We start from the raw sequence: 14,629 nt of genomic DNA, 5'->3' as shown, positions 1-14,629 counted from the left end.
TTGGGCTCATGGGTTTTGTTTCTGTTATTTTTGGCGTTGCAGAGGATGGAACCCAAGGCCTTAAGCATACTAAGCAGGTGCTCTGCAGGCCCATGCTTTTGTATAAAACTGCTCTTCTCCATCTAGTCTCCCAGACCTGCTCCCCAACCCAGCTTTCCTTCCAACATGCAAAACTGTTTACACTACTGGTCCCCCAGCCCTCCTGTCTCTTGGGGTTGCCTGATCGGTTTTCAGGGATGAAGTACAAAGAGATGGGAAGGGGCATCTCCAGCTCCAGGCTCCACCCAGCCCTGCTAGGCTCTCCTGTTCCCTTGATGATGAGCCTGGGACCTGGGATGGGAGGTCATGGTGCTTTGGGAGGGATGGAGTATTCTCATTTAAAGAGTCCTGGTATGTACCACGATGCTCTTCTCTGCTTAGAATATGCAAAAGCCCCACTGCTACAGGGGCCCCCTCCCTGCTTTTTCCTTAGAATTCATCTTTTCAGTGATTTGCAGAGTTAATTAGAAACCAGGGCAGCTCTGGCTGTAGTAAAGATGCCTCCTACCCTAGGCTACGAAGCAACTTGGCCACAGCTTGTTGATTCAAGGCTAATTCTGCCTGCCAGGGGCTTGTATTACACTCACAGAGCTCAGAAACCTTCCCGTGTGCATCTCCTCCACCTCCAGCTTCTGGAGAGAGGCGGCCAGAATCCAGAGCTGCAGGAACCCAGCGGCCCGAGGAAGAAACCTAAGGCACAGGGCTGAGAGGAGAGGACGGGCTGAAGCTGCACTGGGCTGGGGGACCCAAAGGTGGTGGGTGGGGCAGGCCACCGGCCTGGTGGGGAAAGCGGGTGCATTGGGAAGCGATAGCTTTCCCTGAGCTGAGCTAGCACTTTCCCCCACTTAAATGAAAAACTATACAACTGGCTGGAGGTGTAGCTCAGTAGTAGGGCACTTGCCTAGCTAGCATCCACAAGGCCCTGGGTTCAATTCCAGCACTGCAGAAAACAAAAACCCAAAGTACAAAAGTCCCTTCTCTGGCTCTGTCATGAGCCAAGTCTGGAAAGCATAGGGACTGTGACCTCAAGGGGCATGGGGAGGGAAGGTGGCCAGAAAGCTCCAGATGCCTGCTCCCCTCCAAGATTGTCCCTTCCAGGCAGCCTACATGGGAGAAGGGGGGGAAAGTTTATTTTCTCCACTGCCTGGCTCAGCGGGGGACCCTGATATGGCCTGGGGGACCTGATGTCAAGGTCCCCTGATAACCAAGCAGCTGATAGAGGCACCTTGCACCCATTTCTTGGACAGCCCTGTCCCTCTATTTGACTCCTAGTCCTAGGACCTCTGATTGGGAAGGACAGGGCTTACAGTTTCATCATGTAATATTTCACCCTCATGACAGCTGTGAGATATTATCTTAAACATGAGGACACTACATCTTGGAGACCTTCAGAGACATAATCAAAGTCAGAGAAGGACAGGGCTAAGTTTGAATCTAAGTGGACCTAACAGGGCAGGCACCTTGGTACAGTTGGCAGTGCCTCAGATGTCCACGAGGCTGACCCTGAGCAGGGGACTCTGGAATGCAAGTGAGCACCCTTTTCCAACTGCCACAAAATCCGCCTCATTCACCTTGGAGACCAGCCTAAGGTCCCCTCGACCTGGGATGGGACCAAGGGGGCCAGTGTGCCCCAACATGGGGGTTGGCAGAGTGGGCAGCAGTCTGGGCTCAGGGGAAGGCAGTGCTGCTGGAAGCTGTGGATGGGCCCAATGATGCTGCTGACATAGTCACATCTTTACAGCTTTAATCCAGCGGGCCAGAGCCCTGGCCAGTGCGGCAGCCAGAGAGGAGGGCTCCTGCCAGTTGTTGATGGAGCTTCCCACTGCCACTACCCCAACACAAAGTGGGCAAACAGGAGGGGCCCTGGCCTTTCCAGCTGGGATCCTGGGAGCAGAGCAACTACATGGAAACTGGGGGTGTGACTCCAGATCTCACCTCCCTCTTTTCCCCCCAGTGAAAATAGCCCATCAGTCCCAAGCCCTCCCAACCACCCCTCATCCACAGTCTAGTTCCAGCCAGGTTCCTGTTCCACCTCTCTGGGGCACTGTCCCCAGTAGGGCTCAGGACTTGGCTTGGTCTGGAGCTTGGTGACTAGAAGACCCTTGCCCACCCCAGGGCAGGATGCAGGTACAAGATGGGCAATCTTCCAAAGTTGGTATCTCTGAAGGGGCAGCAGAGACGTAGCTGGATCTTCAGGCTCCTGGATAAGAGGGCTGTGGTGGCATATAGGGAGGAGGAGCTGAAAGCCAAAGAGATATGATGAGGGTCAGTGGAAACACAGGAGGACCGGAAGTGAACCCCTGTCCCCAGGGTATGCAGGATCCACGGGGAAAGACATTTCCTAGAGAAACTTCTCTGGGCCTAGAAGTTTCCAGCTAGAGTTGAAGGACAAGTGGGAGAGGGAAGGAGGAACTGGAGCAAGGGGTAGGGGACAAGCAGGAGCAGGGCTTACTTACCTGCAGGGTTGTAAATTGGGGGCCTAGCTGGGTAGAGCGGATACTGGGGAGCAGGACCACTAGCTGGGTACATGAAGCCAGGCTGTGGGGGTGCAGGGCCAACTTTGGGGTCCGAAGGGTATGGGTATACCGGCTGTACTGGGATGCCCGTCATTGGAATCTCCTGACCTAGGTGGGGGACAAGGGTTAGCATTCCGATCCCCATCCCCCATAGGAAGCTGCCTCCTCCTGTCTAGGAAACCAAGGGCCCCAGGGCTGACCCTCTGGCAGGCTCCAGGGTGGGCCCCATGGCTTTCTCTCCCAAACCCTCTGTGGCAGCACTGGGGAGGGAGCTGTGCATGCAGCTCTGGCTGGCCAAGCTCTGTTTAGTAAGTTTGCTTCCCTCAGCAGGTTTCAAAGACCTCATGAATCAGAGAGCACAGCCTGGGGATGCCCCACTTGGGCAAGGAGCGGGCAGCTCCAGGGGCTGTTAGCTTGTAATCAGCCCAGCTGCCACCGAGGGGACATCCCCCAGCTCCTCCCTCCCACACTGACCTCCCATCTGTCATCACCATCCCCATGCCTTTCAGGTTTGGGCACATGTGCAGCGACTGCAGCACTCAGACACACACGTTCCACTGCACACTGCAGCACAGTCACTGAATGTGCACCACTACCGACCCCACACCATAGGTTTACTGAGTCACGCACGTGTGTGTCCACTGTACACCAGCCATTGTTGACAGACTGCATCCCCATGCACCACTGAGTATTCATATGCACACACATACTCGGACACATGGTCCCATGCTTCCATTTACCCCTGGGCATGTTCTAGTGTTCACGGGCTTGCAGGCATATTTCTCAATCTTCATGCTGGTAAGTGCATGCATCAGAAATACACACTGCTAGAGAATTCACCAGTCCTTGACCTCTCTGGTGCCCACCGTGGGGCTTGGCCTAGCCCATGTCAGGCCCGTCTTGTCCCATACTGTGCATACCTTCATATGGGCTCTGGAGCTGCTGGCGCCGCCGGTACAGGTAGCAACAGAAACAGAGGAAGCAGCAGATGGTGGTGGCAACCACAGCAACAAAGAGGATCACAGCAGAGGCGATGCTTGCTATGGTCTTGGGACTTTTAGAAAAAGAACAGGTCCTCTCACCTTCCAACACTCACAGGAGCGAGTCCTCATTATGCTAGCCGCAACTTCTGGCTTGCAGGGGGCGCCAGCATGCTAAGATGTGGGAGTCCTTGTGGGGCTCTGCCTGGTCCCGATGGAGATAATCTTGGGACCTCACTTCCCAGAAGACTATGCTGCCTGGCTGGCTAGTCAGAGGCATGCTGGGATTTGTAGTGTTCCCCCCTTTACCTCTGCTTTCATACCTACAGTTGAAGTGATCAGACTTACAACATTTAGCCCAAAAAGGAGCCTTAGAAATAATCCAAGGCCATTTTTTCTTTTCGGTACTGGGGATCGAACTCGGGTCCCTGTGCTTTCAAGACAGGCGGCGTAACCACTGAGCTAAATCCCTGGCCCCAGGGCCATTTTTTCTAAACCTCACTTCAGACAGTCTCCTTACATCTGTTTTATGTAGTAGCAACCTCCTTCAAAAGGAAGTTAGAAAACCACTAATTTGGGAGCTGGGGATATAACACAGTGGTAGAACGCTTGCCTGGAATGCTTGAGGCCCTGGGTCCCATCTCTAGTACCAGGGGGAGAAAAATTCATTTTAGCAACCTCGTCATTTCATGAAGAGCAGAGAGGACCCACAGAAGGTAAGCGTCTTCCCCAGGCTCACACAGATGATAGGAAGTGGACCTGGGGGTCAAACCCAAGTTCCCGCCTTCTTGCCAGAGCTGCCTCCACAAAGCCACCCTGCAGTCTGGCTGTTAACCCTTTTGCTTTCCCTCCGCAGGACCTAGAAGGACCAGGAGGAGAGCTCTGGAAAGAACCCGAAAACACTCGGCCTGCGTGGTAACTGACATGCCTTCCCCGGAGCTCCCACGCTAGCTCTACCCAGCCAGCTCTGTCACTAAGCTGGAGCCCTGGTGACTGCACTCAGCCTAAGGATGTGGAGGCGGACGAAGGAGAGAGACAGGCGGCTTCTCCAGAGGAGGCTAGAGAGGGGTCCAGGGGAGGAGGCGGGAGCCCACCTGAAGGCCAGGCAGTGCTTCTGCTGCCTCTCAGTGATGAGCACGGTCAGGTCCCTGCAGCAGTAGCGCTGGTAGCAGGTCCCGCAGCAGAAGGTGAAGAACTCGCAGTCAAAGCCCGGATTCCAGGAGCCATTCCGGCCCAGGTACCACAGGCAGTCCTCGCCAGCCAGCGCTGCGGGCAGGGTGGGGGTGCCCAGTGGCCGCCGGGCCAGTTCCACTCCGGCCGCCCTCAGCCTGACACCCCTCCCCGGCCTGGTCCCAATCCGCTGGCTCCCGGAAGCTAAAGGTGACTCGTGTCTCCACCCTGAGGGTCCCAACTTCGAGCGCAGAGCCTCTCCCCGAGCCCCCCACAGCGGTCTCCCTTTCCGTTCCCAGCCCACCCCGCAGCACGCCGGGCGCGCACACAGCCCGAGGGGCCCCAGGGAGCCCCGCCGAGGCCGAGGCTCGACCCCTCCTCTCCCCCGCCCCAGCCCAGCCCACCCCTCCCTCGCTTCCCATCCCTTACCCAGAGGAGCCCCCAGCACCAGGAGGGTGATCGCGGCGAGCGGGGCGGCCCTGCTGGGCCCCGCGGACGGCATGGTGGGGGCTGGGCGTGGCCAGGGCCGAGCCGCAGGGACAGGGGACCGTGGGGCGCAGCTGGCCGGCCGGAGCTGCGGCGGGGCCCACCAGGCGGCCGGGCTCCGCTCCTCTCAGCCTCCTCGGCCCGGACGAAGCGCCCCGCCCGCCGTAGCCCTGCCCTCCGCCCCTCCGGCCCCGCCCACTGGCGACGCCCGCCCCGCCCCGCTCGGGAGCTGGGCGCGCTAGCCCTGCGGGCAGTGTCCTGCTCTCCCTGTCCCTGGACCGAGGTGGCTCCTCCCGTCTGAGCCATCACGGACACATCGGGCAGCTGGACACTGCGGCCCGAGAGGCCGGGCGGGGCCCTGGGCCCGCCCCCCGCCTGGGTCCAATCGTTATCCGGGACTCCCAGAGCCCTGATCCTGGTGCCACCTCCGAGAGTCCTGCACGTGGGCCAACCCTGGAGGGGCAGGGCCGTGCCTCCCCTGTGCGGGACCTCCTCTGCCCTGGTGTCCAGCCCGAACATCCCGTGGGGGGGGGGGAGCGGGGGGGGGGGAGGAAGCTGCGAGCCGCCCTGCCCCCATTCCCGAAACACAGGCACCCTTTGAGAGGCAGTTCAGGGCGGCTTTGTCCCCAGCAGTGTCCACAGGCCGGGGCTCTGGCAGCTGCAGCCGCTCCCTGCTTTAGCCCCCGCCACCTACAACCCTTCGCAAGGCAGCTTCCGCACTTGGACATCTAATCTACCTCCTCGGAGGGTGGCGTGGTGGCATCTGCCTGTAACCCCAGCACTCTGGGAGGTTGAAACAGGAGGAGGATGGCAAGTTTGAACCCAGCCTGGGCAATTTATCATCGTGACGCTAATAAAAATGAATGAAGGGCTGGGAAAGTAGCTCAGTGTGAAGGCCCTGGGTCCAACCCCCAGTATTAAACAACAACAGACCTATCTCAACAAAAAACAAACAAACAAACACTACCTCATTAGAACCTTTCCACAGCTCCATGGGCTAACCCAGGTTGCTAGATGTTACTAACAATATCAATTATTTTTTGAAAGGGTCAGGGATGTAGCTCAGAGGCACAGCGCCTGCCTGGCAAGTGTGAGGTCCTCAGTTCGATCCCTGGTACCAAAAAAAACAAAACAAAAACACATTATCTTTTATTTTTATTGATCATCTTCCAGAAGGTGATCAATACCTATATCAAGAACCTGTATTCTAATAAGATGGAAAACACAGAAGAAATGGACAGTTCCTAGATACATATTAATTACCAAATCTGAATCAAGAAGATATAAATATTTTAAATAAACCAGTATCACTCAAGGAAATTGAAGATGTATTTAAAAACCTACCAACAAAGGAAAGCCCAGGCCCTGACAGATTCACTGATGAATTCTACAAGAAATTTAGAGAAGACCTAATGTTGATACTTCTCAAACTCTTTAATGAAACTGAAAGAGAAGCAATACTCCCAGATTCATTCCTAGAAGCATTACCTTGATACCAAAACCAGACAAGGATCAACCAAAAAAGAGAACTACAGGCCAATCTCCTTAATGAACATAGACACAAACAAAACCTTCATAAGATACTGGCAAGCAGAATGCAGCAAATAATCAAGATGATTATACACCATGACCAAGTGGGATTCATCCCAGGGATGCAGGGATGGTTCAACATATGCAAGTCAATTAATATACTACACCATATTAACAGAGCCAAGGACAAAAACCATATGATTATTTCAATGCAGAAAAATCATTTGCCAAAGTCCAACACCCATTCATGATAAAAACCAACAAAAAATTGGATTAGATGGTCTTTATCTCAATCTGATAAAAGCCATCTATGGCAAACCAACAGCCAACATCATACTAGAGGGACAAAGACTGAAAGCTTTCACTCTAAATCAGGAACAAGAGAGGATGTCTGCTATTAGCACTCCCATTCAATATAGTTCTGGAAACACTAGCCAGAGCAATTAGACAAGAGAAAGAATAAAAGGAATAAGGATAGGAAAGGAAGAAGTTAACTTCTCATTATTTGTGGATGACATGATTCTCTACATAGAAGTCTCCCAAAACTCCCCCAAAAGACTTCTAGATTTAGTAACCAAATTCAGTAGCATAGCTGGATACAAAGTCAATATTCAAAAATCTATAGCATTCCTGGGCTGGGGATGTAGCTCAGTGGCACCCTGCCTGCCTCAAAAGTGCAAGGTCCTGAGTTCAATCCCTGGTACTGGAAAAAAAAAATCAATAGCATTCCTGTACACAAATAAAAACTCCCTGAGAGAGAAATTAGGGAAACAATACCTTTCACAATAGCATCAAAAAAACAAAAAACAAAAACCCTAGGAATCAGTCTACTGAAGGAAGTAAAGACCTTTCTATGGGGCTGAGGATTTAGCTCAGTGGTGCTGCCGCCTGCCTCGAAAGCACAAGGTCCTGAGTTGAACCCTGGTACCAAAAAAGCTTTTTTAAAAATTTTTTAAAAAGACCTTTACATAGGAAACTACAGTACTCTGAAAAAGGAGATCAAAGAAGATATATAAAAAAATGGAAAGATATCCCTTTTGCTTGGGTAGGAAGAACCATTATAGTGAATAGCATATCTCACGGAATTAAAGAAAACAATTCTAAAATTCATTTGGAACCAGAAGAAACCTAAAATAGCAAAAGCAATTCTGGGCAACAAAGGCAAGGCAGGGGGCATCACAACCCCTGACTTGAAATTATACTACAAAGCTACTGTGTTTTTTTTTTTAAAAAAGAAAACAACAACAGCATGGTACTGGCAAAAAAGAAAAAGAGACCTGAGGATCAATGGAACAGATTAGAAGATGCAGAAATATACTCAGCCACCTTATCTTTGACAAAGGAGCCAAACACCTTCACTGGAAGAAAGAAAGCCTCTTTAATAAATGGTGCTGGAAAAACTGGCTTCCCACATGCCAAAGAATAAAACTAGACCCATATCTCTCACCATGCGCTAAACTAAAATTGAAAATGGATCAAAGATCTAAATATTAAAACAGAAACACTGAAGCTGCTGCAAGAGAGAATAGAATTCTTGAAGACACTGGTGTAGGCAAAGACTTTATAAACAAAACCCCAATCACACAGGAAATATCACAAAGAATCAACAACTGGGATCTCATCTTATTAAAAAGCTTTTGCACAGCAAAAGAAACCACAATCAGAGTGAAAGACAACCCACAGAGTGGGAAAAAATTTTTCCAGCTGTTCATCAGGCAAAGGACTAATATCTAGAATATATAAAGAACTCAAAACAGAATCCGAAGCCCCCAAATTTAAAGACCCAATTCAAAAATGGGCATCTGAAATGAATAGACACTTCTCAGATGAAAATTAGAAATGGAAAATAAATATATGAAAAAATGTTCAACATCAGTGGTCATTCAAGAGATGCAAATTAAAACAATGCTGAAATTCCATCTCACTCCAGAAAGAATGGCTGCTATCAAGAAATCAACCAATTGGGCCGGGGATTTAGCTCAGTGGTTTCACCACCTGCTGCGCAAGCGCAAGGACCTGTATGATCCCTGGTACCAAAAAACAAACAAACAAACAAACAAACAAAAAATCAACCAATAACAAATGCTGAAGGGGCTGTAGGGGAAAAGGAACCCCTCTCCACTGCTGGTGGGAGTGTAGACTGGTACAACCACTGTGGAAATCAGTGTAGAGATTCCTCAAAATCTAAAACTAGAAGTTCCATTAGAGCCAGCTATTCCTCTTCTTAGTATCTTTGCAAAAGAATTAAAAGCATCATACCACAGCAATATATGCACACCCATGTTTATAGCGGCACATTCTGTAATAGCTAAATCTTGGAAACAGCCCAAATGCCCATCAACCAATGAATGGATTAAAAAAGATGTAGTATTTTTATGCAATGGAGTATTACTCTGCCATAAAGAAGGCTAGGCTTGAGACATTCCTAGCTAAATGGATGCACCTTGAGACCATACTCTGGAGATAAACTGGACACACATGTTTAAATATTGCATTATCTGGTGTAAGAAACCAAAAGTGTAAATAAAGACAAAAATGTATAATAGATATTGGGAAATGGGAAGAAAATTTTCAGATAAGAAGGGAAACAAGGGAAGGGGGAGGGGGAAAGGAAAGAAGGGACAAGAAAAAGAAAGAGAATTGAAGGAAAAATTGGAAACAAAGGAAACAATGGAAATTTGTAAATAAGGAGGGGAAGGAGGGCCAAAGGGAGGGGAGGGGAATGGGAATAAAAGAAGAAGCAAGATGTATCATGTACAGGTACAAACTCTCTATGATGAATGCGATCTTTATGTATATCTATAATGTACCAGTAAAATAAAAAATAATGAAAAAAACCCGCCCTGCAATGCTCAAGGCGGTGCTTGGCTATGCCCACCATGTACTTAGGAAACTGTGATGCCGGCCAGCTTTAACTCTAGCAGGATCTGGACTGGGTAGAAACATAGCAAGGGTATCTGGAGTGGGGGAAAGGGGAGGCAGAAGGGCGGGGACCATCTGTGACCCCGTTTGGGCTTGGTTGGAGTGCTGTACTGCGCCATGTCCCTCCTGGGACGGGTGACGTTGCTGGGGTCGGTCCCCCAACCTCTCCACGCTCCTCTTCATCTCGGAGCCCGAGGGCCGCCCTGAGGCCCTCCTTACCTTCCCAGGCCCTGAAGCCCCCTTCCCCGAGGCTCCTGCTGACGGCCAGGGAGCTCCTGCCCCCTCTGTCTGGCTGTGGTGGTTTGTGCTTAGCCACTCTGAGATCAAGAAAACTCCCTCTCTCCTGCTTCCTGACCCTGGTCAGTCAATGCTCTCTCCAGAAGGGCGCTCTAGGCTCCTTGGTCTCCTCTCACTGGTCTCTGGCAGCCAACTCCGCGGACAGGTAATTGCACATCCCTTCCCTCCACAGGACACCGTGTTCTCTCTTGCTCCGTTTAATGTCACTCCCTAGAGGTTCAGACGCAGATTCCCCCTTGCAGTCCACCGCTAGGGGGAGCACCAGGACCTTGGCCATGGTCTCACGGCCGAGTTAGGGACTGAAGGAACCCAGGTCTCCTGGCTCCCACTGCTCCAGAATAAACAAATATTTCTCCTCAACCAGAATATTTTTTCCCGGTGACTAATTTTAATCTTTCAAGGAGAGACTGTGTCTCCTGTACCTGTCTTTTTGGCCATGGGGACCTGTGGGGTGAAGGGTGGGCGAAGAACAGTGGGGATGTTCAGCCTCCCTGCCGCCCAGCTACTGCTAAGAGGGGCTGCTCTCACCGAGGTGTTTACAACGCCTTTGCAGCAGTGCTCCTCTGAATACCAGGCTATTACTCATTTGTAGTGTGCCCAGCACAGTCGGCGGAGCTTAGGCAGCCTGGGCCTCAGAACAGGAGGAGGTGATCAGGCTGGTATGGGTGGCATGTGTGAGAAGCCCCTTCCAGGCACACCAGGCAGCCAGGGCCAGACGGGGAGGACCAGGTTATCTTTAAGTGGTACCTTACTCAGCCTGCAGCTCTGCCAGCTGGGCAGGCCGGGCAGACAAGTGTTATTTTGGGATCAGAGGGTAAGAGAGGAGGAAGGCTGTTTCCAGCTCTCCGGTCTGTCCCATTCCCACTCCCAGGAAGGGTTTGGGGCTCCAGCTACCCCTCCACCCTGGAATCTCTGATCAGCCTCACTGTTAACCATGGGCACAGATGGGAAAGGTCAACTCTACAGAGGCACAGGATCTTTCTCTTTCTCCACTACCCCCAGCCTTCCTCCCTTCCCCGTCTCTCTTTTTTTTTTGGTACCAGAGATTGAACTCAGGACCTTGCGCTTTTGAGGCAGGTGCTGGGACCACTGAGCTAAATCCCCAGCCCCCTTCTCTTCTTTTTAAGCAGTGGCAAAGTATATTTGAAAAAAGTAAAAGTGAAGGGCTGGGGATTTAGCTCAGTAGTTCCACCACCTGCCTCACAAGCGCAAGGACCCGAGTTTGGTCCCCAGTACCGAAAAAAAAAAAAAGTAGAAGTGAAGAGTGAGGGAGAAACTGGCTCACCAGAGTGAGCTTGGGCCAAGTAAAAGAGGAAAAAGCAAGATAAAAGCACACTCTGGAGGATGCAGGTGGGCTAAAGCCACAATAGCCCTCCCCCCAATACTGGGGATTAAACCCAGGGCCTCAAGTATGCTGGCAAGTGCTCTAGCACTGAGCTACATCCCCAGACCTTTTTGAGACAGTGTCTAAATTCCCCAGATTGGCCTCAAACCTTTTTATTTTTTAATTAATTTTCTTTTGGGGGGGGACAGGTTCTTGCTATGCAGTTCAGGCTGGCCTTGAACTATGTAGTCCAGGCTGGCCTTGAACTCATGGAGAGCCTCCTGGATCAGCCTCCTAAGTGCTGGGATTACAGACCACCACCACACCCATCTGGCCTCAAACTTTCACTTCTACCTCCTATTCCTGGTATCAGAGGAGTATGTCCCTGCACCAGCTGGCATAGGGTCTTTCTCAGCAAGAGCAGTTCTGTAAAGGCGGGTTTAGGTGCTTATCATTCCACATGAGATTAGACTAACAGCTAAAATTCATATTTACTATGGGGCCACACTACAAAGTGCTTTGTATTACATTCACTTTGTTTAATCCTCACAATCACTCCATGAAGCAGATATTAACTTACTTGTTCTGTGGCTTAAGTGAAAACAAAAAGCTAAAACAAAACCAAAACAAACCCAAAAAAGTGCAGACAAATTTAAGTAGCTCGTCCCAAATCACGTAGCCAGCAGATGGCAGAGCAGGGTTCAAACCTCAGCAGTCTGCTCCAGAGCCCATGCTCTGAACCCTACCTAGGTACGACTGCAGCCTTGCCACTTACTGGCTCTGTGAGCTTGGCCGGTTTACCTGCTCTGGCCTTTGCTTCCTCGTGTGTAGATGGACCGGTGTCAGTCAAGCCCACAAGAGTCCATGTCAGAGCGAGAGCAAGCTCTGGTCCGTCCTCTCTCTGCTCAGTGGACAGCAAGGTTTAAGGTCACACATGGCACTGGCACTGGCCTGGCTTCTACACTCCTGCCAGTGATGAGGAAGCTGGTGAGGGGCCTGAGGTCCAGTGTGAATTCGCAACGACAAAGTCGGGCTTGGAATAAAGTTTTAATTGAATTAGAGTCTACCCTACTAGCTGGAGGGGCGGGATTTGGTCTGTTGCTATGGTTTGTCCCCCTTCCAAGACCATGAATGTGTTCTGCAGTCTCAGACAGTGCAGTAACATTGGGATAGGTCTTACTTTTTCCTACTGAAGACTGGTCTCAGGGCTGTAGCACTGACCTACACCCCCAGTTCTTATTCCAAAACAAGGTCTCACTAAGTCACCCAGGCAAGGCTCCAACTTTCCATCCTCTCGCCACAGCCTCCTAGAGTTCCAGGGTTACAGGTGCATGCCACCGTGCACAGTCCTGCCCCACACTGGTGCTCCTGAACATCCTGCACCCGCAACACCAGCAGTTTGGGGCTGTGTGGCCCACGCAGTCTCCCGCGAAGGTGCTCATCACCAGGTGCTCTGCCAAGGTCCTCGCCACAGGCAGGCCCCAAAGCCCCTACCCCTTATCTCTGCTCCCTTTTCTCCCCCTCTCTCTGGTCCCTGGGATCAACCTCAGTTCATGTGAGCCCTCACCAGCAGGTCTGGAATCATGGCTATAATGAATGCCACACACTGCCTGCCACCCTGCAAAAACAGATAAGGAGAAAACTTTGAGGAATTTGGTTATATCCTTGGAATGAAGGAAGGGTAGTGAAAGTGAACTGATACGCCAATGATTATCATGTCACACAGATAACTACAGAAAAACTGCTTAGCAGGTGGAAAGGAGCAGCTGGGCCGCCACCTGTTTCTATCCTGTGCTCCAGTAAGACTCCAGGGCTGGTCCTTTCCTCCGAAAGCTGTTCTCCTGAAAGCTCACCAAGGCCCTGATTTAGTAGCAGCAGCATCTGTGAAATGCAACTGAGTCACAGTCAAATCTAGTCAGGGAGACTGAGCCAAATGCAGCTCCCAGCTCTGGGGGTGGCAGGTAGGAGGCGGCACTTCTCTCCATCTGAGTGTTTTCACCAAGTTAGTTTTAATTCTAACTACCATCCAGTGAGGTAGGCATTAGTTCCCCATTTTAAAGATGAATGCACAGAGGCTTAGATGGGACAAGTCACTTACCCCAGGTCCCCCCCTTTCTGCCAATGTAATCATGACAAGTCACAGCTCAAGACTTAAAGGGACTTCCTGGGCCTTCTGTTCAGTCCAGCGCTTCCTCAGCACTTCTTCCCACAGCACAGCTGCATCAAAATCATGTATTCCGCACAGAGTGAGAACCTTGGCAATTTGCAATTTGAGGACACCAGCAATAATGCTACCCCTTTTCTCACATACTCAAGAGTAAAAATGCTGGAACGTGAGGGTCCTTGTTAAGACGGTTTTTGTTGACTTGTACCATCTGCCAGATAAAGGTAAACAATTCAGAAATTTTGGAATTTTATTACCAATTACTTTTGTCTGCTTTGTGACTAGAATCCTGGTGAGGTATTTTTAAGGCCTAGTTTCAATCCCTGTGAGAACTGGGGCTTTTCCATGATAGGTCTGCTAGCTCAAAGACCAGCCTCAGGTTGAGCACTTGTATCGATGGTGAAGAACCTGTAACGTTGCAAAACAACTCATTCCACAGCTATCACTTTTGGAAAAGCCTCCCTTATTAGTCACGAAGTCTACTGACTCTGCCTTGCTGACATTTCACCAACCCGGCTCTTCCACTCATTCCTCTGTTAGGCCTCCATCCAGGACCTGGGTTCTCCCACCCAGGCTGCCCTGCACTGCATTCCTCTGCTTCAACCCAGGTTCCAAGTGGCCCTTATGGTCACGTTGAGATTGACATTAAAACACTTGTCACCGCTACTTAAAATTGAATAGTCCCCCAATCTTTAAAGGCAGCAGGCCTTGTAGAACCCTTTATCTGGCCCTCACTTGTTCTTCCAGCTTTATTTTTGAAGACCCTGTAAACCATATTCTAATATCTGTTCCCCCAGTATTGGGCCTCACACATGCTAGTCAAGTGTTCTACCACTGAACTACAGTCCCAAGCCAATTCAACACTTGTGATGTGCTCAGATGCTCTAAAGATGCAGTTCTCATTCATGTTTTTTTTTTTTCTTCTTAAATTCTTTGAAATATCCAGCTCCATTCTCATCTGCCTGGCAAATGCAGAGAACTGGCAGTGAGCACAGGCTGCTTGGATTGTGGGTCACTCTGCCAGGTAACATTTGATGGTTGCCTGTTTTCATTAATCTGTAAAATGGAGAAAGCAAAATGACCTACTTTGTAAGTGAGGTAATTCCAGTGCTATTTAGCAGTCAATGGCATTTAAGGGCTCCTGAAGTCTTAGTGGTATCACTGGCTCCTCAAAAGTGCTCAGTTCAAGGGCCACCTTCTC

At 50.6% G+C, this 14,629-nt stretch overlaps 2 protein-coding genes across 2 annotated transcripts in view; both read right to left on the bottom strand.

Annotated features, from left to right (window-relative positions):
* Positions 1-1,766: 1,766 nt before the first annotated feature.
* On the bottom strand, positions 1,767-5,323 carry Shisa4 (shisa family member 4). The gene is made up of 5 exons (XM_004862232.4): positions 5,135-5,323; positions 4,630-4,801; positions 3,476-3,609; positions 2,496-2,663; positions 1,767-2,278 (listed from the first exon to the last, which is right to left on the bottom strand). Exons 1-5 carry the CDS (start codon positions 5,205-5,207, stop codon positions 2,232-2,234), a joined length of 594 nt encoding a protein of 197 aa, XP_004862289.1. The 5' UTR covers positions 5,208-5,323; the 3' UTR covers positions 1,767-2,231.
* Positions 5,324-13,254: 7,931 nt separating this feature from the next.
* Ipo9 (importin 9) overlaps positions 13,255-14,629 on the bottom strand; it is a 47,853-nt gene continuing 46,478 nt past the window's right edge. The window contains exon 25 of the transcript XR_002388509.2: positions 13,255-14,484. The gene's annotated coding sequence lies outside the window, so the exon portion shown is untranslated. The remainder of the gene's footprint in view (positions 14,485-14,629) is intronic.

This window comes from Heterocephalus glaber, unplaced genomic scaffold (genome assembly GCF_053883595.1).
Source record: "Heterocephalus glaber isolate CG9 unplaced genomic scaffold, H.glaber_assembly_v1.0 deba00001600, whole genome shotgun sequence".
Taxonomy (NCBI): Eukaryota; Metazoa; Chordata; class Mammalia; order Rodentia; family Bathyergidae; genus Heterocephalus; species Heterocephalus glaber.
The sequence above is the reverse complement of the archived record's forward strand: the minus strand, read 5'-3'. Positions and strand labels throughout refer to the sequence as shown.

Excerpts from the sequence above, each read along its gene's own strand:
- Shisa4 (XM_004862232.4), bottom strand. The coding sequence starts at position 5,207 with ATGCCGTCCGCGGGGCCCAGCAGGGCCGCCCCGCTCGCCGCGATCACC. Across the intron at positions 4,802-5,134 it reads GGTGCTGGGGGCTCCTCTGG|CGCTGGCTGGCGAGGACTGC; the intron begins GTAAGGGATGGG and ends CCCTGCCCGCAG. Across the intron at positions 3,610-4,629 it reads AAGCACTGCCTGGCCTTCAG|TCCCAAGACCATAGCAAGCA; the intron begins GTGGGCTCCCGC and ends TTTTTCTAAAAG.